Source organism: Echinococcus granulosus (assembly GCF_000524195.1).
Source record: "Echinococcus granulosus chromosome Unknown EG_S00008, whole genome shotgun sequence".
NCBI lineage: Eukaryota > Metazoa > Platyhelminthes > Cestoda > Cyclophyllidea > Taeniidae > Echinococcus > Echinococcus granulosus.
In genome coordinates, this window is record NW_020170388.1 from 1114645 (window position 1) to 1141662 (window position 27018).

The 27018-nt window shown below is 36.8% G+C and overlaps 1 protein-coding gene across 1 annotated transcript; it reads left to right on the top strand. All coding sequences in view use genetic code 11, as the record gives it.

Annotated features, from left to right (window-relative positions):
- On the top strand, window positions 1–26995 carry EGR_01989 (cAMP-specific 3',5'-cyclic phosphodiesterase; the record flags this gene model as incomplete). Its single annotated transcript, XM_024491238.1, has 13 exons — window positions 1–734; window positions 5141–5199; window positions 5917–6029; window positions 7604–7697; window positions 9866–10203; window positions 12511–12612; window positions 13506–13670; window positions 14062–14161; window positions 14490–14644; window positions 19387–19513; window positions 21836–21864; window positions 23098–23280; window positions 26819–26995. 13 exons carry the CDS (start codon window positions 1–3, stop codon window positions 26993–26995), a joined length of 2376 nt encoding a protein of 791 aa, XP_024354381.1.
- Window positions 26996–27018: the final 23 nt, after the last annotated feature.

Below are 27018 nucleotides of genomic sequence, written 5' to 3' on the forward strand. Positions count from 1 at the left end.
ATGCCAAACCTTTGTGGATGTACTGGCGACTCCTCAGTGGGGAGGTTGCATTGGCCTTGGCGAAAAAATGTCTCTCCTTCCACCGCCTCTTCAGTACGCCGTTCTACGGCCCTTGGTGAAAGTGTCGATGATACAGATATCGCCAAATCCCCTACCCTTGCCAAACCTGAGGTGGACGACAGTATCAGCCCTCGGAACTCAAACCCCCACGAGGTCACCAAGACCTCTCGTCCGCCGGTCACTTTTGAACTGGACTCCATATCGCGGAGTGGTCAAGACAACTCCTCCGAGAAAGACAGGTATTTCGAGATGCGAAATCACTCACTAGATATGGAAGTGGGCTCCATTCTACCACAAAATGCGGAGATGACCAACACCGCGAATAGGACTTTTCCCACCTTCTTCAACTCCAAGTCGAGTCGCGCATCAGGTCGTCTCTATCCCAATCATAATGCTGTTCTCTTACGAAGGGGTTCTCTCCTGGTTCGATCCGGCCGTCCATTGCCTGTTAGTATTCTAATTAATCAACAATCATTGGACGGCTCTAAAATCACCTCACCGGGGGTCACATCGGGAGGTCTGCCTAGTCCCGGCGTGGGAGAGGGACATGGGACTAAGGAGCGCTTTTTGGATGAATCATATATTGTGACACCATTTGCACAGATCCTGGCTGGATTACGCTCGGTACAGACTAATATCACCTGGCTTACTTCTCAGCACTCTGTAAAGCCTGAGTAAGTTAGTTTTCTTGCACAATATTAATCAAAACGATGCTGAAAAATGTTAAATTTTGTATGTGCCCTTCATGAATAGTTCATGCGCAGAAAATTTCCTCTCCCCGGAAACATTTGATTTTACAGCTTATTTCTCCACTTCTAAATTCATTTTGTAAAATTTATTAGCGATATATTATTTCGTACTGAGGTCGTAGAAATTAAGCAACTTTAAATTAAGTTCTTGAATTCACTCAGATAATAATCTTATGAATTGGGTTTTAAGCATTCTTTAAAGAGTCGTCCATCAATACTTTCCAAATGCAGATAATAGGTGAAGACCTCAAAGTGGAATCCCCATTTAATGAAGTCAAGCACAAGTTAATATTTTAAGTTTCACGATGAATTGTTGCTCTTAGTTCTCAGCAATTCATTTCCAGCTCAGTCAATTTGATACCTCATGTAATCAGATAATCTAGAATAAGCTTCTCCGATTTCTTGGTCAAGTAAACTATCTGTCGGTTTTGATGTCACAAGTCATAGTCGATCGGGCGAATGCAATTCGGATTGTTGACTGATGTGTCGTCTATTCACGAGCTCAGTTTTGCACGACCCGAAACAAAAGTACTAGTAATGGATTACTACGCTAAGAAGCACTGCCTAATTAATTTCGCTATTGTATATAGAATTTTGGCCCATATAGTCCGATAGGGTGGTTGGGGTTTCGACCAGGTCCTATTCGCTTTCATATTATTACATTTTCAAGCTCATATTATTACCTTTGGTATAAAAACTAGTGTGATAAAATGGAGTGACCCTGTGATTTTATTTCGTAGTTCTCATAATAAACGAAGAATTTTAATTTAGTAAGGTTAAAGTTCTCGTCACGTTCAAATGGCAGAAAATTTAAATAATGTCAGGTATTAGTATTTTAAGGTGGTAACTTGGGCCATTATTGACTGATTTGCAATCCAGATTTTGGTGAAAAAAGTTCTGGAAAAGGTATTACTCTATTAAAAAGTTTTTATCCGAATCTCATGAGAATGCAAAATTCGCGCATCAGTTAACCTGATTCTCAGTTAAATCCGCTTTATATTTGGGTCAGAATACCCACGCGGTTCAGAATTTTCAATAAATCTGTATCAAAGTTAGGTTTTAAACTTAAAAACGCATCTAATGACGTAATAATAGCAAGATTTTACAGAAATTTCTCATAATAGCTAGTCTGCTAGGTGTAGTCGTATTACGGGAACCTAACAATGTCAGTTTGTGTGGCAGTTTAATAAAGCGCCGAATAGCACTTCCCATTTCAACGATCCTCCCATCCATTCACCTGTCACTCGAGCACAATTCAATTTATTATTTGATATGTATTTCCATGACACAACACACCCACACTCCGTGATTATTCAACCATTCTCAGGTACAATTCGGTCGAGAAAACCCCCAATCTCATTTAAGGGCTTCAAATTCCACTTATGTATGCTACATCATTTTTTCTCAATCAAAGTAGAACAGCCTTATGTCAATTTCTAGTGCAAGAAAAGTAAAACTAAGCCAAACTGCTTATCGACTGCAAGACGCTTTAATTCATCCTTGGAACGGTCAGATAGGAATGCAGCTTATCACGTACCTCTGTCTCTCTGTTTTCACGAGCGTGCAAGACAATGTGTGCGCGTTTCAAGGTCTCTCATTCCCATAGGTGCAGTCTAGCACTTGCATTGCAAACAAAAGTCGATGAAATAGGGCATGTGTACATGTATGCCTGATGGTCCCTCGATTACCTATTTGTCATCACTACGAGGTTGGAAAAGGTATCCATACATGCAAAATCCTTTCGATTTTACCTTAAAACCACCCAGTTAGGGTTCATTATAGAAGATACCTCCCACTAGGGTCTTAGAGAAAAATTGGCCAACATCATCCCGATTTTTTATTCCCCTAGTATAATTCTAAAGTTTAGAGACTTTATGTGGGGTTGGGCAAGGAAATCGGGCGTCATATATACGTGACAATTTTAACGGAAGTGCCAAGGAGTATCACTATTATGAAAACACTAACATACCTTTAGGATTCAATTCTGGTGAAATGAATTGAAGAATTTGCATTTTTGTAACATCCGGTCCTTGGTGCAAACCTCTTTTTCCGATATGTATATAAAGTAACAGGACATTCAATTAGAAATAATTTAAGAGAACTTTTTATGTTGTTGAATTTCACCCACGACATTGCTCAGATAGCGTTTTAATTCAACTTTAGGATGATTGAGCGATCTTTTATTTGATAGGAAACATTATAATCTGCTTAAAAATACTTGCCAAAAGACGAGAGCCCGGGATAACGATTTCATTTATTTGACAAGCATTTTCACATATTAGTGTATTTTACTTCATCTATGAAATTGCTCTCTTAAAATATGCTGCCTTGGTCGTGGTTTTAGATCAGTCATCACTGTCCAAACACTTTATTGCCTTAATGTAGCATAGGTAGTCACTCATTTTTGGCAACTATAGCTGCTGATACAAGCTTAGAACTGGAAACTGCTCTGCAGTTTACAATTACCCTGTTGTTTCAAACTCAGTCTGTCGGTTTACGATACAATTTGATGTAATTAGTTGGCTTGACCTGACAAAGCATTCCTGTTACCTATTCACGTGGCTAGAATAAGGCGAGTAAGTCGAGGCGCGAGAAGAAAAACTTATCAATTGGTCGTAATACAACTTTTCTTTGTGGAATTTAAAATACACATTAGTGGCATTTTATTGCCTCTCTATAATGGATATTCAGCATAATTTTATTTGTTTTTTAAGTAATCCTCATACATTGCGGAAAGAATTTTGTCTATGAATAGCGGGAATTATGAGCTACACATATCGATATATTTTAAATATTCACATGCATGTTTTTTTAACAATTTAAAGCTTTTATGTTAGTGAGTGCATTATAGCCCCACAATGAAACAAATTTAGAAGTACAATTAACGTTAACACACTTATCTTAACGAATTCATGCCTTTATTGGGAAGGTTAAGGAGTCACAGGTAGGAGTGCGTTTTAAATGCCAGTACGTTACACCTTTGTGTGCGTGTGTGGACAAGACAAAGGTTGATCGAAGGCTTTTGTGGAAAAGCCAGGGAGCAGTTCGTTTTGATTCGTGCCTTCTTACCAAATTGCCTGTCTGAATCCGTGCTATACCTTGATGAAGGAGAAAAAATATCGAATTCCCTTAGTCAAGGGTGGCTTTTCCCAAGAATTACGTGACGGAAAGGAAGGCTTTAAATGGTTATCTTTGTAGGTATGTGCGTTCGCACACACCTACGTACATCCTGAAGCGATTGCTGGTGTAGGTAAAAGAATTAAAATTTTTCCCGTGTTTCAACATTGTTTTAAAATACTTTTGCACATTTGTTTTTGATTTAACCAAAGCTTACGAGATTTAAACTCTACTGTACTTTCCTCTCCATAAAACCATTTTTCTAAACAAAGTGCTTTAAAACTTAGAGATTTAAGATATTTTCTTGCATTTGCCAACAAGGAATAATTTCTGCGTTCGTTAATATGACTGAATCCACTAGAGTAGATGCAACATTAGCGGCAAAAATATGCACCTGCATGTGGGCGTAAATTTAAGCAAGAGTTCACACACTCTCAGCAAATATTGTCCAAAATCTAGCTTGAATATTGTTTACAAAGGTGTATTTCCAGATACTAGCCATAGCAAGTCGAGCATTATAAACTGAGTCTTTGTTTATGATGCCAACAATAATCTCAGCCATCGTTAATACGCAGTGTACTTTGTAATTATCTTGACGACTAAATAACCACAAGTCTCGCAGCTGGAGATGAACAAGAATGAAAAAATGGAATTTTAGTGTTTTGTTTATCGGATTTCTCTATAATAGAACAATCTTGAATTTAACACTAAAATATGCTCCTTTTTAAAACTGTGCATTGAGTAAGGTTTAAGGGTCGCCTTGATCCCTCCCAGTTAAAGCTATGGCTCATTCTACTCTAGACCGAAAGATGAAGAATTGCTTCCAGTCACTGACTTCATAAAGAATTAATCGGGAGAGAGAGGGGAGTGGAAATTTTCCCTCATCATAAAGTGAAATGTCCCAACTTGTAGCGATAGTAGTAGCGCCCAAGCGTAGAAGGAGATTTAAGTAAGCATTGTAGGTGAACAAACCAGATAAGGAGACCGTCTGGGTGAAAACCAAACGATAAGTCGATTAATTGTCCTGCAATCTCTCTTAAATATTGGAAGGGATTTTAGGTGCTCTGTTTTTATGTTCAGCATACTCAAGCAATGAAAATTTGAAGGACCAATAATAATGTACCACTTTTCGGAGGCAGGAATGCAGCATTTCAAAAATTTATTCAAAATGTGCATAAGGTTGAAATTACAAGCCTTTTGTTTATGTATTTTAGTTCAGAGGGTGATGTTTTTCTCAAATCTGGTGAAACAGATCTTCCTTCTCCTGTCTCAGGTAAATGACACCTTGGCAATTTATAAAGCTGTTATTTGGATACATTTTGAACATGGAATCAAAGTGCTATGAGTGTGGTTCTGTGGAACTTTACTATTTTCCTTCGACTGGTCCGCCGCTTGGACCATTCGAAGTTGTACAAGTTAGACTTTACGTCGTCCTCTGTTGAGTCTATCTGATTTTTGCCTACCTACATTTTGAATGAACTGACCTTATGTGTTTCATTCCAGTAGACCTATGAGATTACCACAAATGGTGCATGGATGACAGACTTGCAAAATCTAACTCCACCATGTGGCAGTGTGGGCTTAAATCAGACTCTTAGGCGCTGCACACAATTCTCTTCAAGACCTAGACGCTGAGATACAGTTTTCCTCTGAAGCGATCCCGTTATTAAGTGTGGGAGGTGTCAAAGAAATGCCGCCTTCAAGATAGTTACTGTTTATCATGAAAAGTATTGACAATACATGAGTCAATTTTAACTGTCTCCAAACTCTCAGACCAAATGTACCCTTTAAGAATGTAATTTCTTTTCTGATCCAAAGTGACCTAAAATATTTAAGTCCCTTTCGGGACGCATCAAGTAACGATGAAATGATACAATCGGAATGTTCACTTTCTAATGCGGAAATGAACATTTTCAAGGACATAAATAACGGCTCGGCAGAGTTTTTTTTCCAATGCCCTAGTTTCATGCCAATGTACTTCTCATTTCAGGCGAAGACTATGACATGCTTGCTGAGGCTACAAAGAAAGAACTGGAGTGGTGTCTTCAACAGCTTGAAAATATTCAAACCAAACGACCGGTGTCTGATATGGCTACCACCAAGGTAGATTTCTAACCTGTTTTAGCATGAACAGCTACCAATACGGAATGTTAAGTCAGCTTAAGTAGGTCAGGAGTTTGTGAGAATATGTGGGTGATGGACAGCTCCTGAGTTATTCTGTATGTTTGTACGATAGTACAAAATTTCACAGCTTAGGCCATAGCCTGGATCCGAACACATTTGTGTGATGCCAGCTTTAGTACTTAAAAATAAAAAAGAATCAACGCCGGTTTAAGGGGACGTATTGTTAGTTTGTGTTTTGAAACAAAAAACATCTGAGCAGAAGGTCAATTTTGTCCTATCATGATGCGATAATATGGCTAAGTGACAACTTTTTAGTTCCTCACACTGTAACGATGGACCTGAATTTTGTTACTGAGGTGGTATATCTACCATCGTAACCGAAAATCTGAGATAAAATTGGAACGCCCTCCAGAAATTACACATTAGCCAAGTCAATTTAGTATGAATTTCCTGTGTTAGTTGATGCATTTTGCTAAAGTTTTGGCATGAGAAGTGGTTGATGTCGGTTGGAGGAAAGGGAGTCTAAGTTTAGTTCCTTTTCCACTTGTCAGTTTCTCTCAGTTTAAACAAAGCTAGCGTAACTAGGACTAAATGCTTACCGTAGGCTTGGATTAATTTACCAGCTGTTGAGCCAAGCGTGTTAGCACGTGATTAGGGAGGACAGCCTCGGAAAACTATATTGACTAGGTGGTTGCCAAAAAACAATAACAATAACACAATCAACAAATCGAATGCAGGCTGAACCTTGGTCTAATGCTTAATTGTATCCACACATTCGTCCAAAGTCAAATTTTGCCAATGGCTATGTTTGCATTTAATTGACTTCATTCTAGAACGGCACTTTAATAATTTCAACCGAATAAATTTATGAAGAAGTTTACAGGGAGTCACTTCTTCTAAAAAACGGTGGGAGTTCTAAGTTTCTCCAGTCTTCATATTCTGTCTTTAAATATTCCAATTCATTGGACAGAAGTTGACCTTTTGTCAATAAGAACTGATGCTACCAGAGCTAAGTTGCAATAAATTTGTCTATTTTATGTATTTTTTGTAAAACAATATCATCACTCTAAAAAAGTCATGTCCGAAAACTCCCATGTGTGAATACCAATGGTTCCATTTTCATCTTCTAAAATGGACATTTGCCATTCACGTAGCACCTTTGAGATAACTAACTGTGTAAGGAAGTTACTTCAGTTTTCGTGATGCGGATTCCACTCCAAAGCTTCATTACATTAAAGCACTGAAAGTAACTATCTTTTCTAAAGTACCTTTAAATGTATAATTCTATCGTTTGTTTAAAGCCGAGGAACTAGGATTCTTCACTTTTTCAGCGAAGTTGAGGAAGAATGAAAGTATACTAATGTATTCAAAATGTATTTACATGCTTTAAAAACAAATAGTTGATTATATCTTTCTAGTTCTATTCAGACGGAAAATTCTCATTGGAATCTATTCATTGCATGCTGGGTTTTCTCAAAAAAATGTTCTGCTCAAAGGAATTTGAGAAATCAGTTCTAAAGGGAAAGGTAGTTAATCTCCATTTATCCTCCTAGTTTAAACGTCTACTCAGTCAAAAACTCGGTAGCTTCGGCAGTACGGACAAGACGCGAAATCAAATCTCCGAGTATATATCCAAAACCTTTATGGGTAAGCCGATAATTTTCCCTTTTATCTATACTTCAAATCTGAAAATATGGCAAGTATGAATGCATTTGTAAATTGTGGATGCGGTAAGTTTGTTTAAATGCCCTTTTTGCCTTCTTGATAAACAAGGTGACTTGTTTGAGGGTGATTCCCATCTAAGGATACAATGTTACCATGCTAGAGAAATGCAAATAGCTTGAATATTTAAAGACGTAAGCCTTAACACAAACCTGTCTTTTAAGTGTGTCACTAAGGAAGCACCGTTGATTTGGATGTCCAAGTGGGACGATTATTCATCTACTATAAATTGCTTAGTTGCTTTGATTAAAAACTTGTGTTTTTAAGGAGGGACTTTTTAAAATATGCATTTAGTCATAAATTCCTTTTCGCGTTGCACGTCTTACAAACGTTAGAAGATAAGACATATTTCACCTCTGTACAAATATCGATACTAAAGTGCACTGATTTTATTCATTTATCCCTTAAAATCACATTATTCGCAAGTATAATCCAATATCTGATACCTGCTTTGTGTAGAGATAAATAAAATTGTCCCATATGTCGTTAAAACTTAACTGGTATTTGCTTTCACAGAAAAACAGCTTAATAACCAAAAAAATTTAGAAACCATAAGTTGTGTTCCGACTGTCGGGCATTTTAGGTCATTTAGTAGACAGCTGTCATCCATGGCTTTCAAAAAACGCGATTTGTATCTTTTTTTGCTAGCTGTAAGTTGTTACTTATGAATATTGTTGGGTATTACTAGTTGAGGAAGAACTATTGATGTAATTTGAACAGCGGATGGAAATTTAAGATTAGAGGAAGTAGCAGCTGTCGGGAATCAGCGGAAGTGATTTTTCCTCTTTAATGGCCTGAAGTTAAACTACTTTCGATTTGGTTATTACTGTAAAGTCATTTTCATTATTAAGCACAAAATCTCGGTTCAGTAATACCACCATTTTAGTTACAATCAGTTTCACAAATGAACAGATCTATTCACACTGTCTTGCATCTCTAAATAGTGTGCTTTTTTGCAATAAACAGAAATACACAGTCCAAAACGATGGATTATTAAGTTATAAATGCTACCTTAGGCTTATATATCATGCAGTATTTGTACATATGTTCCTAAGCACTTTTAGGTCTTTGTCTATTAAGTCCTCAGATATCAGAGATACTACTTCTACATTTTAATTTTTAAAGGTGTGCAGTTTATTCAGAGACCTCCTCAAGAGAAATGGGAGAACAAGTCACCGTCCAGCCTTAGTATACCTTATTGTGAATCAGGCTCATTTGCAGATATGTCGTTAAAAGCGATTAAACTGACTTTATGATAGAAAAAAGTTTTTTGGCTTGATGCAACAAATGGTAATCATTAACTCATGGTGCTTAGCTTGTCACAAAAGCTAGACGTCAAATACATGCCAATGAAGTGGTAATAATGTCGATATTTTTTGACCTTAGTAGCCTAATCTTTGCGGTACAATACCAAAATGGCCTAGAAGTTAACTTTCCAACTCACCTCTACTGTCGTTATTAGGTATTTCAGTATGAAGGGATATGTATTGTTAAAGAAAAGGAAGTAGGGGACTGTGGTCATCGGTCAAATGCCACAACCAAACAGCAGCACCATAATTGCGCAGGTTGGGGAACCCAAACGGTCATAATTATTATTCAAAATCTATAATTTTACTATATACTCTCTCTCCTCTGAGCACCATCCCCTTTATTTTTCTGCATGTTCTAATTAACTGCAATTGAAGGTAGGATTCGGGTTGGTGAATTTTCATTGTAGAGGAAGCATAATTCATCAGCAGAAGTAAATGCGAAAGGTTTGGTTGAGATTTCTGGCCATCTTGTTCTCTGCAGGGCGAGCTGTATTAGAAAAGTAGTGATTCGAGCGAAATTACTAATGCCAGCTCATTTTCCTAGTAATATGGGTATAAAATCGACATACCAGCATTCATATTCACAAAACATGGCAGAAATAATTGTAAATTGTTCCTTAAAACCTTATGCTACTTTGTTAATGGTTGTTAAACAGAGTGGAAAACTGAAAAAGTGGACTTTTTTTTAACCATTCTGTAGTGAGTCTCCACGGCATCAACCATGCATCCTTCCTCCTATAATGTTTACTTTTTATAAAGAGTCTGAAATCCCCCATATTTTAGAAGAGTATTCAGAGCAAGATGACAACGAGAACGAGGAGGCTGAAAGCAGTTCCAATGCTATAGCGACGGGAAGTGAGGCTCTAGGGAATTCTCGAACCGACGTGACAGGCTTCTCTCTGGAATCCTCCGCAGACGGTGCCGACTTGCGAATTTCGAAGCGCTTCTCCAAGAGTGAACATTCTGAGGCATCCGCAATTGCTACCGCCCTCGATACTACTGCTCCTTCAATTACTACGGACTCGAACTTAGAAGATGTAAATACAACCAGTGACGAGAAAAATTTGGACAATCTTCCCTACCTAGGTATCAAGACACCCAATGATGAAGCCATTCAAAAGGTGAGAGATCAAATCCATTCGCTTACTTTAATTATCCTTGTTGAATCGAATTAATTATCGGACAGGGAGCTGTCGTATGTTGTCTGGACGAATTTTATTGTTTTACCAGTAACATTGTTTCTGATTAGTTAGTTATGCTTCTGGCGTTCCTAAATTCTTTGAGCCTTTTGTGGAAGAAAAGCTGATTTTATTCGAGGCTACCTACCTATCTCATTTTCACTCCAGATTTTCTGACACATTCTTTTTAACCTAACCTAACTAAATTTTAAAATAATTTGCGTATCTACTAAGGGTTTACGGTAAAGTTCACTCATTTATACGGATAAACTGCACCGATTATTTACGATTTTGCCTTTGCCACCTTTTAAAGGATTCATGGTGTAATTTTTAAGGTGGACTTAAGAAGTCGTTAATGGTTTATTTATAAAAATGTGTCGAAGCGACACAAGTGACACTTTATACTTGATAATTCGAAAGGCTTTCAATAAACTTACAACAACGGTTCTTCAGTATCATTTGAGCATTTCTGAGACTCACGGCAAGGTTTCTGAAGCAATAAAAATGCTTCTGCTTTGTTTTTATACCTGAATTAAATGCAAGAAGGCTGTGGTGACGACTATTTCCGGATGAATTGTCAAGGAATTTTATGAGGCTAAAATGAAACCTACATGCCTATTGTCATGGAAAGCCAAAAGGTATAGCAAGTTTAAGTTGTATGAGTGATTATCTTCTCATTGTTTTGGTCACATAAAGATGAAATATTTGTTAACGTCTCAATATTGCCGCACCTTCAGACGTACTTTAATTATTCATACTTTTTAAACAAATGCATTATAAAGGGGATTCTCCATAGAGGGTATTGTAAAAATTCCCTGATAAGTAGACCATTTGCTAATGCAAATAATCCAGACTGGGACTCGTCTTAAAGGCATCATGTCACATTCAGTTACTTTATGACCCTCCGCTGTTTCTATTTTCGTGTCACTCTGCAGTGCTGCCGATATCCTCAGTACAGTTATTACCGCCCCTTCAAAATATCCTGCGCCATGTTGTTTTACAAATGATCATCAAAATTGCTTAAGTTTGAATTTCACACCTTGAAACGAGGAAAATATGCAAACTTTTTGGGCTTAAACCATTGCGGTATGATCTTGGAATCGGTGACTGGTAGGTTTAAAGGTAGTGAGTGCCCCTGATGACCAGATAACGAAATAATTAACATTATCTGGTATGCTGGACACCATTTGTGGTGCTTACCTGGACTGAATAAGACCTACTCTTACTTAACCTAAAAAGGGGCTTGCAATCATTTTTAAAAAAAATGTAATTTTGAAAATACCCAACCCGCATGCCTTAAAAATTCGATCAGAAATGATTATTCCCCTCATTCTTTCCGGTTTGAAGTTTTTGATTTTTTATTTATCCACCTGTGTTTAATTAGCTACCAACGCTAAGATAACAACTTAATTCATACTTTTCACCAATGGTTTTTAAAAGACAATATAATAAAGCTTTCAGATTAGTGATTTCTGGTAAGTGAATCGTAAGCAATGTCCTACATGATCATTAAATCTAAGAGCACAGTTGGCGTCACTGACGGGTGCAGCTATGTAGCCATTCATGATAGGACACATAAGTGCATTAAGGTCTTTTAAGTCGTTGAGTATGTAAATCGCATCTAAGTGCACCATTTTCGACAAATATTCTCTAAAAATGCAACGTGACGTCGATAAAAGGGAATAAACATGTTCTAAAGTTCATTGTGCTTCAAGTTAAAGTAAATTATCTCTGTAGATGCCAAGTCAATAAAGAAAGTGTTTGTTAGCAGTTGAATAATGCATCGGAATTCAAAAGGGGTGGCATAAATACATTTTATACTGAATGCCTTTTAATTTGAATCCTAACAAACGAATGCTTTTGGGATAACTCTGACTGTATCACAATTTGATACAGAAGGGCTGAAAAGGTAGGTACAGAGGATAGCTTGATCTCTAAGTCATGCGAGATCAATGTGAAAGCATTTATGTGGTGAGATGGATATCAATTTATCAATGCGCAAAATGCAAGTAAATGTCTACGAAACGCCCAAAAATGCATGAGATTATTCTTAGGGATATTTTGGTACCAAAAGATTATGAACAAAAATAATTGACCTTATCCTGAAAATAGCACATTAAGCTAAAATGATTTCGTGCAAATGAACCAGGTCGACTTTTATAAAACTGGGATTTTCTAGCCATTTTTCTCATTCAAAGTGCATTTAGTATCATTTATGGGGCAAATTACGGAATTATAAAACCGTTGTAGGAGCTGGAAACCTCGCTGGATAGTTGGAGTTTGAACATGTTTCACATTGATACACTATCCGAGCACCATTCACTCACAGTCGTGGCCTATCGAATTTTCTCAGTAAGTTCCAAATTTATCGCTTAAACATATTTTCTCATTCATTATTTAGACCTCCTCTAAGTAATGGAAAATTAGAACAATGAGATCAAGGAGGTATTACCGATTTTGGGTTTAAAACAGGTTCTGCAGTGCAAGGATCACAAGAATATACAACTTTGGCTATCTAAGGAGATAAATTAGATAGAAAGTAATATTTAGGCAGCAAATATTTCTTGTTACCGAATTGTGTTTCTTCATCACTTCAGCAGCAGAAAACTGTTCAGGTTTAAGGGAACCATAATGACCAAAGCGTATGTAATAATCACAAAATGACCATTCTTTTCTTATTGACCGTAAATCCGCGTAGTTTCAATTTTGCATCTTAAAATTCACACGTCTTAACTTTATAGACCATGAATGGAACGATACATTCATGGTATGACAAAAGGCAAACAAAATACGAGAATATCATTAAGCATTGTTCTTCGTTCCATTTTTTCGAGATTGCCTCATTTAATTGTAAATAATTCATATTTCAAAGCATCATTATCAAAGCTTACATGCTTTTGTGTGAATTCAACTAATAGTTGAGGAAATTCATTATGCTTTAGGGCTGATTATATTCAAGCAAGTGCTTGCTCTACGCACCGATTAAATTGTGCCAAAATTCTCCAACTTTAGCGGAACTTTTTTTCCAGTGATCGGTTATGGTAAAACACGCGAATTTAACAATCATCTGCTTTTCTTTACATATTACGACTGGTTTTTAATATGCGTGAATTTCGAATCCTACCAAAGTCCTACACGCTAAAAGATGTTAGTCAGTCAATTTGATAAAAATTGAGGCTATTCATTTACTACTTATCTTTTCCTCCTAATCTCTTCCCCCTTATTTGGCATTTTCCTCTCTTTAGAAACGCGGACTCTTCCATACCTTTAACATTGACCCCGCTACCTTTGTCACGTATATCCTTCGTTTGGAAGCAGCTTACCATAGCACGAATCCCTACCATAACCACATCCACGGTGCTGATGTGCTTCAAACCGTCCATGTACTTCTGCAGGCCGAAACTCTTGATGTGAGTCTAAAATTTCAATTTATTTTTTCCAACATATTTGCTCACCAGTATTGCCTACTTTAAACTGCTCAAGATCCTGCGATCGTCGTGTGATGATGTAAAAGTTTCGTTAGCTATTTGATATCCCAGATCATTATTACAGGTGTACTTGCAATGCAGTCTCTAAAACCCAATAAAGCGCCCGATAAGGTCATGAAAAACCACTGGCTGTACTCCTCCTGAGTCTAATTAATGCACCCGTGAGGTCACAGGTTCGAAGGCTACTGTTTGGCTCCTTTGCAAGGTCATAATTTCTGATGGAGCTGTTTTTTTATTTTCTTAGTTACATGCAGTTTAAACCTGATTTTAAGGCACTCAAAGCAATTTAAAACTTTCTGTTCTCCGATTGCAGCACGTCTTTAGTGATATTGAGATACTTTCCTCACTATTTGCTTCCGCAATCCACGATGTTCATCATCCCGGTGTAACAAACCAATTTCTTATCAACACAGGTAAGTTTATTTTTCATATTTTCTTCAGATATCTTAATAGCAAAAATTTCACATTTAGTGATATGCAACCCGCATTTGCGGGAAAAAACTATGGAGCGGCATTTTTTGTACGAGAAACTACGGATCAGCTGAGATTTTGCATCCGTACAGAATAATATAGGCAGTTCGCTAAATTACTAAAAGCAAATTTTAAGCTAAATTTGGAATTTCATAAGTTTGCTTTCTAATAATGGCAAGTTCCTGTGTTCTGGGGATAGAACCAAATCACAAAATTTAATTCTTTTAAAACTCATCACTTAGTTAAGTGACTTTTTTGGATTTGCACCAGGTCACAAATTAGCCCTTCTCTACAATGATGCATCAGTTCTGGAAAATCATCACCTCTCCGTGGCCTTCAAGTTGCTGACCGAACCAGCCTGTAATATTTTCGCTAACCTAGCGCCTAAACAAAGGCAGCTCCTTCGACGCCTTGTCATTGAACTGGTGAGTCATCCATCTTTGTCACACACCTTTTCGTTAGATGGATTTTGTGCATGCGGATAGGTAGTCACACAAAATTGTCACTTAAAAGCATCAAATTTTTAGACAGGAAAGGAAGTGATCACTTGCAGGATTGAACCTGCTCATCCCACCAACGGGATTTGTAATGCAACTAGGAAACACTTCGTGAAGTAAATAACATTCATAATCTCCGCTTTCTAATATTTGAAAATCGGTTTACTTGAAATATTTTTCCTGTCAGGAGCAAAACAGTCTACACCTAGGGATAGAAATAAATTCATAACTTAAAATAGTATCCTGTGGCTCGCAGGAACCTGATGGTTATTCTTGAAGAAAGTCGAACCTCTTTTACCTGCCTTAGGTAGCTATTTTACCTAGCATCAGGCGTTTATCATTTCTTAGGATATTTAATCAATTAACAAATTAAACAATCGATATATTAATCATTAACACAACGATCTTGGTACTATTGGTGAGAATAAAGGCGCTTAGAAGTCAAAATTCTTCATATTATGTGCTGTTGTAATCGTATTTTATTATATGCTCGATTAAAACTTTATCAATTTGCATTAATTTGTTGTACTTTGTATTCTTGCAGTACTATTGTTGAGGTGATTCTATAAAGAAGCAGTACATGTGCACATTGGGCATTGTCAGTGCCGTCGTCTTGACAACGATCCGATAGATTAAAGAATCGTTAACTTGCACTTATTTCTTTTATTCCATTTTAAAGAGAGTTTTAAATCATAGAAGAGTGTTTTATTGATTCCTACTGTATCGTTTCATTGAAAGAAGACGGCCTTCTCAAATATTCACTCAGGAAAACTCTAGTCCTTATTCTTGCCTAGTGCGCTCAATTTTATCGCATGAAATAACTCGTGCACTTTTTTTTTACCATTTAAAGTGGTCTGCTCTCATGACATGAGAGTTGCCCGATGTTTTGTAAAATCATTGCTAATGAAAAAGTCTAGGGCACATTTTCGGATAAGAGATGTGTGTGATACGTAAGGGCTCTCGAATGGATACCTGAATTTATGGAGGAGAAAGGCGACTGAATCCCGAAATCACATAGGCTAGGGCTCATTTTTTCCTATGTTGATCCACTAGAAGTTCGGTCTGGAATTGCCTTCAATAATGAGTGACAAAGGGATTTAAAAATTTGGCCATTCCATAAGTTTATGGTCCCGGTGAACTTCTGCAAACATCCATAAAATTTAAGCGTGGAAATAAGTGCTGATTATTTTCGTAAGTTGCTTTCAATCCCTTTTTGGAAGTTTAAACTTTGACCACAAAGTAAAGACTGTTCTCATGACGTAAAAATGCTCTGTTCTCAGTCCATTACTTTATCCCACCACTGAAAGAGGAAACACTAGTTGTATTTCATAGTAGAATACTTTAGAGAATCGTTTATTCCCTAAATTAGTCAATAAAGTTAGAAGTGCAAATCATACATTCATTCATTCCTATCTTTCATGACTGACTTCAGAATCAACCTTGCTTAAGAAATTCAAATTATCAAAAAAATTGTGTGTACGTTAAAAAATTCCATTTTATCTACTTTTAACAGTGACATCATTTCGACTTGTAAAGTGCTCGAAGGACTTCACGTATAAAACGGGTCTATGCAAAGAAATACATTATTGATGTTTTATAGCTTCAATTACTTGTTTTGCATCATACAGTTAAAAATATGTAACTTTTACAGAATCATCTTTACTTATATTTTGCTACAAATTTGAGAGCAGATTCCACCCTGTTGGTTGATGTTCAAAGCTTCGAATGCGACCGCACTAAATGGCTTTAGATCAATTGCATTCTGCCTTCATGCAGACATTCACCTACAGCACAATTCGTCAAGTCTGAACTATGTCTAGTTGATATCGCCCGAATTGTGAAGTCATTTACTTGTCTACCACCCATCAAAGTTAGGTTGCATCCATTCATTCATATGGTTCCATTGCAGCAGCACCTCTATAGTTATTTACGTATGAGTTATTCTTATTTAATTTTGTGATGTGTCCTGGTGTAAACACCTGCGGTTATGTTCAGGAGTTTTTAGTACCTGGTTTAGAGTCGGATCTGCTAAATTTGGACCGTTATTTTTACCCTCATGCTTATGATAACCTAAAACGAAGACCTAGTGCTAAATTTTGGGGCTTCTTTCTCTTATTACCTAAGTAAATCTAAACATTTTGGCCCAAAAGAAGCTAAAATAAGTAATTTTAAATGTAATTATTAGTTAAAACGGAAATCATGCACAAAAGAAGACTCAGTATAATACGACGCTGGCGTCCCGCTGGGAGGGTACCATATCTGTCAGACTCTACTCATATTTCTTCTGTTTTTGAACAAGTATATTCAAAAAAACTTGGTGAAAGAGTCACGTGTACTCCTTGACTTCCGTGTTTATGGTGAAATGCTTTTAAGAACTGCTTTTGTCAGGTCTAAACAATGGGAGGCTGGCCAACGTCAAATTACTTATTCGGTTGAGATCTAAGATGGCTCAATGATACGCAGTAGGGACTGGTATCTTTAACCGTAATTATTCCTCTTCAGTGTAAATGTTGCTAGAATTTCTATTTCTTACATTTTTCTTCTGAAATGGTATTTTTATCCGAACGAAAGTAGTTGCATGAGAATGGCATGTATCTTAGATGACAAGATTTTAGGAAAATAATGAGCTAAGGTTCGCTAAAATTTGCGAAGTTAATCAGAAAGATTTTTCCAATTGTGTAAGGCAATCTTAAACATCATAGGCAGTTTGTAAACATTATTTTGCTGTAAATTAGGAGAATGCTAGAGAGAGGTAGTTTTTTCCAACCGAGCTTTCATTAACAGAATAGTATATTCACCCCTTTTTAAATACTCTTAATTGAAATGTTGGTTTCACGTAATTAGAATGAATTAAACAACTAAGACATTGAGTATGACATTTTTTTCCTCTAAAGGGGTGGCGTTACCTCCCTTTTAATAAAAAAAAGAGATATTTACGCAAATAGGTGGATGTACGATTATGGCGTTTTTCAGCTCCTTGATACTTTAGCCTTAACCGTTAAAGTTGCCCCTGATCTGTCGCCTTAGAAGGGTGTTATAATCTTAGGGTAACGGTAGAGCTCCGACTCTTTCCTGATGACAAAGGAAGTCCCAATACTAGGGTAAAATACGTATTGCCGACCTACAAAACGGCCAAGGGGCTTAGTGACAAAGCCTGGCGACCATGCTGTCTAGCGGAAGTACAAAGGCGGCGCCTTAGATGCCTGAATTACCAAAACAGAGGTAAACACATAATCAGAGCATTAGAGATGCAATTTGAACGCATCGTAAAACAAAGCTAGATTTCGATTAGTTTGGTAAATTAAACCCATACAAAATGGGGTCTTGCAAATAAGTTATTAATAATACTTGAAGCCCGATTTGGCTTATTTTTTAAAAAAATAAATTTTTTTAAGTCAAAGATATAATTTACATTTAAAAATCTCTTCTGATTTAGAAAAGTTTCGTTCTGCTATACAGGTTTTTTCTACGTCACTTAATCTTTCAATGTGGTTTCCAGCATGCACTGTCATGCTTCCTGGTACGACTAGACTCAAACTCGTCAATCTTTCCTTTTTTAAAATTAAAAGGTACTGTTTAGCCTTCACCAGCAGATATCCTTGTAATAACAGTCACAATAGTCACTTTGGACGGGTGAATTAATGGTTATTTGGCGACATCGAGCAAGGAATTCAATTAGCAGAAAATTTTGCTGGTGGGAGGCCATTTTAATCCTTCTGTTCGCGATCTCTACTAGCTGCTGCATCGTGCAGGCTGAACACATGATTAGCGCTGGTCCTTTCGCATCAAATCGCTTCTTTTTGATTAATTAGAGTATTTATTTTTGCTCCACTGCTAAAACTGAGTTGTAAAATGAAGTAGTTTTCTTCGGATAAAATTGCTTCGAACTAAAGCTAAGCTAAATTTTGACAGGCAAGGGGTGAATTTGGAGAGAATTTTTACAAGCAAATTGAAATGCTGCCTCGACTAGGAGGGGCTTTCAATGTAAACAGCATCTCAAAAATATGGCAAAATTAGAGAGGCAGAACATTGAATGCGGTACATTGTGGATTTTGGGTAAGGTCGTTACACAAATTCCCAAAAGCATGTCCATTGATGAATGAAGGGGTTTTCTTTACTAGATACTGAATTTCCCTTTTCATGAAAGATGGTCAGAGTGCCTCACAAGCAGGTTAAGTTGAAAAAAGAAATTTGCGCTGGGTATAGCTGTCAGAGCTTTTTAATTATGCCACTTTTATGGCATAAAAGGAATGCAGGAAGAGGTTATAAAGTTACCTACTGCTCGCATAATTTTATGCTTCATGATTGCTAAAGTTCACGCTTCCCCTCTATACTACACTTTTTTCTGTCATTGGTTCTTTCATTCAATATTAGCAGTTAAGTTGGCACGTAATTTTTGAGGAATACGGGCGCATTGCAAATACCACTAGAAATCCAATCTTTTAGTAAATGTACACTAACTACAGATTGCATATGAATTTCTCAACTTCAGATAAGTTGTTTCCTTCCGTTACATATTTATGGTTTTTAAGGGGGACCTGCAGCTGTTGATGTGACCGAACCTACATCACCGAGCATTTAAAGATATTTGAGCGCATTTGTAGCTGCTAATGCTAGAAATTTAGAAAATGTGATAGAGTTATTGGCCTTTTTGTATTTTTTTGTTTTAGGTTTTGGCAACTGACATGTCAAAGCATATGAACCTACTTGCAGAACTACGCACAATGGTTGAGACGAAGGAACTCACTGGAACTGGCTATCTCAGCCTCGACGATCACAATGATCGTAGTCTGGCAAGTCATCTGATTTTCTAGTATTTTTCTAAGGACTAAACTTTTGCTGTATAAGTTGTAAATTATTTTTGAATCCACGCTGTTGCTTTTGGAATGCTACTATGCTATACCTCGTGTGATGTTTATGATAAAATTGAAGTTGATACTCCTAATTTTTTCTAAAAATTGCCAGTTCTTAACCGTGTAAAACTTATAAAGTATTTAAAAATGGGCTTGTATTAGATAGCCTCTTAGTTTATTCATATAATTTGATAATACTTATCACTAATACTCTCATATTGTCATCACATTTGACAACGAAGAAATTATAGATCTAATCATTTATATTCTATGTTTTGACCCTACATCAGATTTCGGTCTACTACTATCAAAAAAATTTGCCTCTTGCCACTGTAAAATGTGTCGTATCCAACCATGGTTCAATTTAATGTTTACCATTTTTCCTTGGTGCGTTTAATACCTTTAAATGAAAACCCCTTTTCGAAATTGGATTGATAAATGCCATTCGTGTAACGAATCAAACATTTGTTCATAGTCCGTAGCTTCTGAAAGTCAGAAGTTCTTTTACTCATGGTTGCATAAATTTTATTCTTTTAAGACACTAAAATATAAATAACTTTAGCGCCTTCCATTGCACACACATAATTTGGGATGGATGGGTAAATTTAGTAGGACTCCAAATGCAAACTAACTTTGCCTTGTCATGTAGATTTGGAATGCTTTCAGTTTGCGATTTAATTACGTGCTAGTGTTAGGTTTCACCAATCAAGGTTTTAACAATGAAACGAAAATAGCTAATTCTTGCTTGTACTTTCCGAGTTTACACATGTAATGTTGATGCAACTTTCTCAAGGGAATGTTCTTATCGCTGAAAGAGGCGCCCACATGGGCACAAAACCCCACCTGTTCCGAAATAAAAGTGGCAAGAATTATCATACCTATGATCCGTTATAAATCGTTACGTACATTCACAAGGCCTGCTTAGGATGCATATCCTGCAAGTAGTCATATTTCGTCGATTAACGCCCCATGAAACAGATAAAGCAAACACCTTTCCTGTGATAATATGCTGTTAGACATTTTTGCGGTTGCGATTGGCTGCGGCATATTCATCTTACGGTCTTAACAACGTAGGGAGCTAGTCAACCTTTAAGAGTGTTAAAGTATCTTTTAAATTTTATTAATTAATAAATGGGCGACTCTTTAAGTTAAATGCTAGAGAGTATTTTTGAAATTTTACCCAGACCCCATATGTGTGACCATCGAGACACGGGCTTATTAAATGTGTTTCAAATATGTTAACGTGGCCACTTTCGTGTAGCAAAATTCTCTTGATAGTAAAACCGACCAACATCTAGTCTGCATGCGAGAGTTATCAAAATTGCAGGTTTATTTAAACTGCAAAAGCCTTCAACAACAAATTTTAAGGCGTTTTGGAATGGCAAGATTGTTGCATAATCAGCTTAATTATCTTAAGCAGTGGGTAGAATATTCACTCAGTATAAGACATGCATCTTTTACTCACAGTATTGAGCATTAAAATCAGGACCGAAAAAAGATTTCTCTATCTGGATTTAATTCAACCAAGACAAGTAAACAATTGTAAATTTATTTCTCTGTGTATCACGCGACAGATTGGATGCGAAAACGGGCATTCCAACTTGGTTGTAGGCTCAGTCCGGGGCAAAATCCGAAAAAAATATTTTAAAATCATTCGCTGTCGTGTGATTTTCTATTTAGAAGGCAGTAGAAGTCCAAGACGAAGAGAGCACTGGTTTGATTGAGAAGGTTTTTGTCCTGGAACGCAGAATGCTTTGATCACTTAATAGAAGTGAACAAAAACCGACTCGACTTTTGGCTTCAAAGTCATTTTCAGTTATTGAAAATTAAGCTGTCCGCAATATTTTGAAGGCTCATTCTTTTCTTAATTTTTTAACAAATTTTTGTATATTTGTTCAAATTCAATAAACCTATTGCACAATCATCTTTTTTCTACCAGGAATTAGATTTCAAAATGGCTGGTCGAATTTTATGCCACTAAAAAGCAAAGATAATCCGTAATGTGAGGGAAAGCAGTAGGTACATGAATATCTGGCCCAAATTGCTATTAAATTGGATGACCTTTGATGAATGCAAACCGCTAATTATTGGCACTTTGGATTATAACTGCTACCTTCTCTTAACGACCAACCGTTAATTACTTAAAAGGGTGAAATGGTGAATGTCTGAGGGTCCTTTTTTAAAAATTGTATCTCATGGACCTGTTGACTCCGTGCACTTGTCAAGAACGTCAAGATAAATCTTTTTGTTGAGTGAATTCAATTAGGTTTTTTCCAAATGATCGACTTCAGGGCAGTAAGGAATGATTAATTGCCCCAAATTCTGGGCTCTAAAGGAGGAGATTAAAGTGTCGCATTTCGCTGTTTCCATCCTGACTTAAATGTTATTTACCTTCATCAGTTGGTCTAAATTTATCCTTGTGGTGCTAAATGACCGGTTGCTTATGCAAGTGTATCCAAAATCCATCATAGTCTTTTCGTCTGTTTTAAGTTCTGCAAAGATATTTCGGTAGAAATTATCCCCACATAAGGACAACTATATAACTTATGTAGTTGGTTAGATTGGTAGCTGATTTTCCATTATAGGGTCAGACATTCACCTTAAGTAAAAGTCGGTTAAACGGGATGCATTAGTTTATGTCTCAAGGTAGCTTTTTTACCGTTGGTTAGTCATGCGCCTTCAGGCTTAACGCGGTTTTTTAGATCATGCGACAGTAATGACAAGAGTGCTTCCCTTAAAAAATTAGGCAGGTGAACACTTCGAGAAAGGTTTAGTTTATTCACTTGCCTGATCTAATTTGATATGAAAGTGGCAGATTTTAACTTTACCATTGAAAGGGTTTGCTTTACTTAGGATTGTAAGAAACAAGTTGGTAATTTCACGCGATCGGCTACTGGATTACCTGCCTTTTCTTATATATTTTACCGAATGAGAACCTTGACAATCGCCTATTAGAGGGAAGGCGCTATGCACCTGAATGGTTATTAACCAGTAAATATTCGTTTGCTCTGAAAATTAGGCCAGAAGCAGAAGTTTTTCATTTATCATTTGTAAAAATTTCGTAATTTTAGCTTGTTTAATAAAGGTGCTTGTTGGGTGTGAAGTTCTGACGAATCCAAAGGCTGCAAGTAGAGAATTTTAAAAGATGTTGATGTAAACAATAACAATCTGAAAGCTTCTTTCTTTTAATTTGTTGCTTCTAGTGTCAAACAGACGAAATAAGCAGTACTTGACTTGATAGTTATTAAGGAATACTCTTAAAAGGCTGGATTGTTTCCCTGTGGATTAAACGACTTCTCAGAATCAAACCATCAAGACTTCTGCCTTTACAACTAAGGTGTAAATCGCAAAAGCACTAGTCGGTAAGATAAAAGAGCTGATTTTGCTGGGTAAGGAAAGATTATTCCTGACTTCGATATCTTCAAGACTTTTCAGTTATTTTTGTGCAGATGAGTGCCCTAACAGACCAAGCTAGTTTAGAACAACACCGACCTCAGCACAACAGCCCGTTTGTGGTTTGAATTTTAGGTTCTACAATGCATGCTGCACTGTGCTGATCTAAGCAGTCCAACAAAGCCCTTTGCCATCTACAAGCAGTGGACTTTCGGTGTTATGGAGGAGTTTTTTAAACAAGGTGACAAAGAGAAGGAACTTGGAATCGAGGTCAGCGCCATGTGTGATCGTGATTCCGTTGTGGTGGACAAGGCTCAAGTAAGTAGCATAAAAAATTCGCTGAAATTATTTTCCTTTTCATCATTATGATTATGCGCCCTCTGCAAAACCCGTCGAAATCGCTTTGCACCTTGTCAAACCTAGTCTTTAAGTCATCTTTTACTTTTGACAGCAGTATTAGTGTGAAATTTTATTTAAAAGAGGAAAATTCGAGAATTTTGGTGATCGAATGTCCCATCCTGAGAAAAGACCTATTTGATGTTCTTATTAATAACTTGTAAAATTGCTTCGAGCATCTTCAAGCCTCGATTGTTTGAATAAATTAAAGCTTTTTAAGTACTTCAACAAGGCAAACAAATGACAATTTCTGGTACTAGTGTAATATGCTGCTTAAAAGCCTTTAAGTAAAGCCAAAACAAATAATTTATTTAAAGGAAAAATTTGTCTGGATCAAACCTGTACTCCTTTTTACCACTGTAAAGATTTGGTCGAGATGTTGTTGACAATGGTTACCCACGCTGACAGGATATGACGACGCTCACTAGCATGGGTGTCATTTAGAGAACTTCCGTTGTTTAGTTCATCTAATTTATAGATCGAGCCTCATAGAACTTTCATCAAAATGTGCTCTGAATGTTACGCAGTCATTACAAATATGGCTTATAGTGAGTGATTTGCTTTCTTAGCATGCACTGTTTGTTCTTCTGTTAATCGTTTGAGGAGAATTATCACCATTTTTAAATCATGTAAATGCTGACTTCCGGTAGTTTTAATGTCAGTAATTTTCGAAACAGCCCCTCGCAATGTGAGTATAGGCGTTTAAAAATTTGTAAAACTCACGGGCACGAAGTGGGCCATAAAAGTAGAAAATTTTGAAGGTTACTTGTGCATGTTATGTGCGGGTTCATGACTGTTAGCCCTTTTAGAGTGACCAAATGATTTGTGCGCCTATCTGTATTCTCAGCTGTGATGACTTACTTACTCTAACGTGCAGGAACTTGGAAAATGCACGTGACTGTGCACATCTATGAGTCACAAAGGTAAGGCGGGTGTCAGTGTGTCAGTCCCCCTACGGTGCCCTACATTCCCGTTAATTTGAATCTTCATAAAGTGTTAGCTAAATCCGATGTGAACCAGGTTTGTCTGCTTTACAAACCGAGTTAGTGTCATGTTTAATATAAGTGATGGAGCGATTCGCCCACACCTGCTTCAACTGAGAAAGTGGGTTAAATTCGCTTGAATTAACAGATGACAATAAGTTTAAAAGACCATCAATTTGTTCTACTTTTTTCCCTACGCAAAGCCCACCGTTTTAAGTTGCTAGCTCTAAATGTTTGATTGCAAATGTGTTCGTATTCAAACGTCACTCTAATGGGCACATCATCGGTACCTCAAAAATTTCCACCCACTACACAACGGGCAGGTATATAGCGTCTTCCTCTTTGCATATGGTACAATACGGTTCATCGAATCGTTAACCATATTCTTCTTACTGGAGGTCAGATAGTTGTGACTAAGACCTACCTATATCATGCAACAAAACTTAGGCATGTGATGGGAAAACTCCTGTAGAAATATCTAGGACTAATGGATTAGGCAGTAAAAAGTCCCGCTCTTGTGAGACAGTGCAAGACCTCACCTCGTATTCCTCAACACTGGCCCTTGAAAAGATTTGCACTTAAGGCTAAGGAGAAAGAGCTTCTACTTTTTAATTGAAAACAACTATCTTTTCCCGGGATCAGTACTGAAGAGTCAAAAATGTAGAACAGACAATCAGGAGACAAGAGTGGGTGGGGTCGGATTACCTTAGTCTAGAGACAAAAACATTACAGTGACGATGAGATTTGTGAAAAGGATGTGAGAAAGGATTATAGACTGCAATCTTGCTTCCTCTAACCGCTAAAGTACTTGAAGAAACTTTGTTGAGATATTTGTGTTTTTTATATGGAAATGGCGTAAATTTATCCTATCATCCCACATTATGGATTGCTTATTTAAACATTCTCAAAGTGGAGAGGCCTGACGCGTCCTCAGTTAATGTGTATAGCAAGCTCGTATTAAGACAATCTGGAGAGTACAGTCAGATTTCTTACATTCATAGTTTTACAAGGAAAGAACCCAAGTTGTAAACACATAGCAATTTGGTTTAGTAACTAAAGTCAAGGAAAATTGGGACCTGTGGAATAAGTCAGTCAAAACAGATGGCAATATTTTTCCGCAAACCATTCTCTAAATGCTAAATACTTTATAAATTTTACAGAGCTGAACTTTTAATGTAGTAATTGGTGAAAAATTGCTGCAGGTAAATCATTGGAAACCAGTTTTCTTTTTGTTGTAAATTTTTACACCCACATGACGCTTTAAAATTATGACGAAATTGTAAAACGGCCTCTTCTCCTACCAAATTGCTCACAGCAATGAGGAAGTCCATTAATAAATCCAAATTTTTAATGTATCATGTCTTTTGTGTTAATAGAATTTTAATTTTAAACCGACCAAAAGGGAGAATTTCTAAATGATTTGTCGCCTGTCACTACCTTTAGTAAATGGTAATAGTTAAACAGCTAATTCACTTAAAGGCAAAGGAATTTTGAACTACTAAACGTAATCTGGTTCCAAAGATGCCGAAAAATCGTTTTAATAAACTATTTTTAAAATGGGTAGGTATGTTACTGTTTAGGTTATTGCTTTTAAACCCAAGTGACCCCTATTTCAAATTCGCAAGTAAAAGTGTCAATACTACTATCTAGTACGTGTGGTACGCATCATGTCAAGAATGTTTTGTCAAATAAGGCGAGCTCTTTGCAACACCCATGTTCAAGAACCACCAACTTCCATTCAAAGGTCATTGACAAGTGGAAATAATAAATTATTTTAAGTCTAAATATTTAGCCTCACGCCATCACAGATGATGCTACAATATTTAATTTGATGTATAGCTTTAACATAATTATGGCATCCAATTCCATGCTAGGTCAATTCTAACCTAAATTTATAGCACAACTATCATCCAACATATTCAGTTCATATTGTTTTAGCGAAACTCAGTCCCTTCTAGTCGAATCTGGCAACAAATGGCAGAATTGTTAAGGCATGATAAATTACGGCTCAATAAATCAAACGCCAAATTATTGAAAATTTGAGCCTTCTACATTAAGAAAAGAAAATAACTATTAATGGTGGCATAATTTGCCAGAAATAGGATTGTTTGTCTTTTAAAGACCTCTTAATTCTGACAGACTTACCCATGGATTACCAGTCCTGTCCGTTTTTATCCCGCATAGCCCCTATATCATTTATTAGCTAAAGTTTAGAGATTTTTGTTTTAGATTTCCTGTTAGTTTGGAAGCCTTTAGGCCTGTATTAACTTATTCATTAGTAGTAACGTTACTTTTAGGCATCATTGTTTAAATCCTCACCTTTGGAACACACATTCCTTGGGTCATTCAATTTTCATTCGTAAACTTAATATAATTGCTGAGTGGTTATAATATTTTTTTAGTTATTAAATGTGAATTGCATCATAGTATGAGGGACCTCAATCAAGACGACACTTCCAATCACCTATTTGTTGTAGATCGGTTTCATCGACTTTGTAATTCATCCGTTGTGGGATACATGGTGTGATCTAATTCATCCAGCCGGTGAACACATCCTGGAGGCTTTGGATGCAAATCGCGATATAATCCTCAATCAATCACCATTCAAAGAATTTGAGGTGCAAGCAAAGAGGCAAGCAGAGCAAGCAAAATAATCCCAAAATCTATGGGTGCCTAG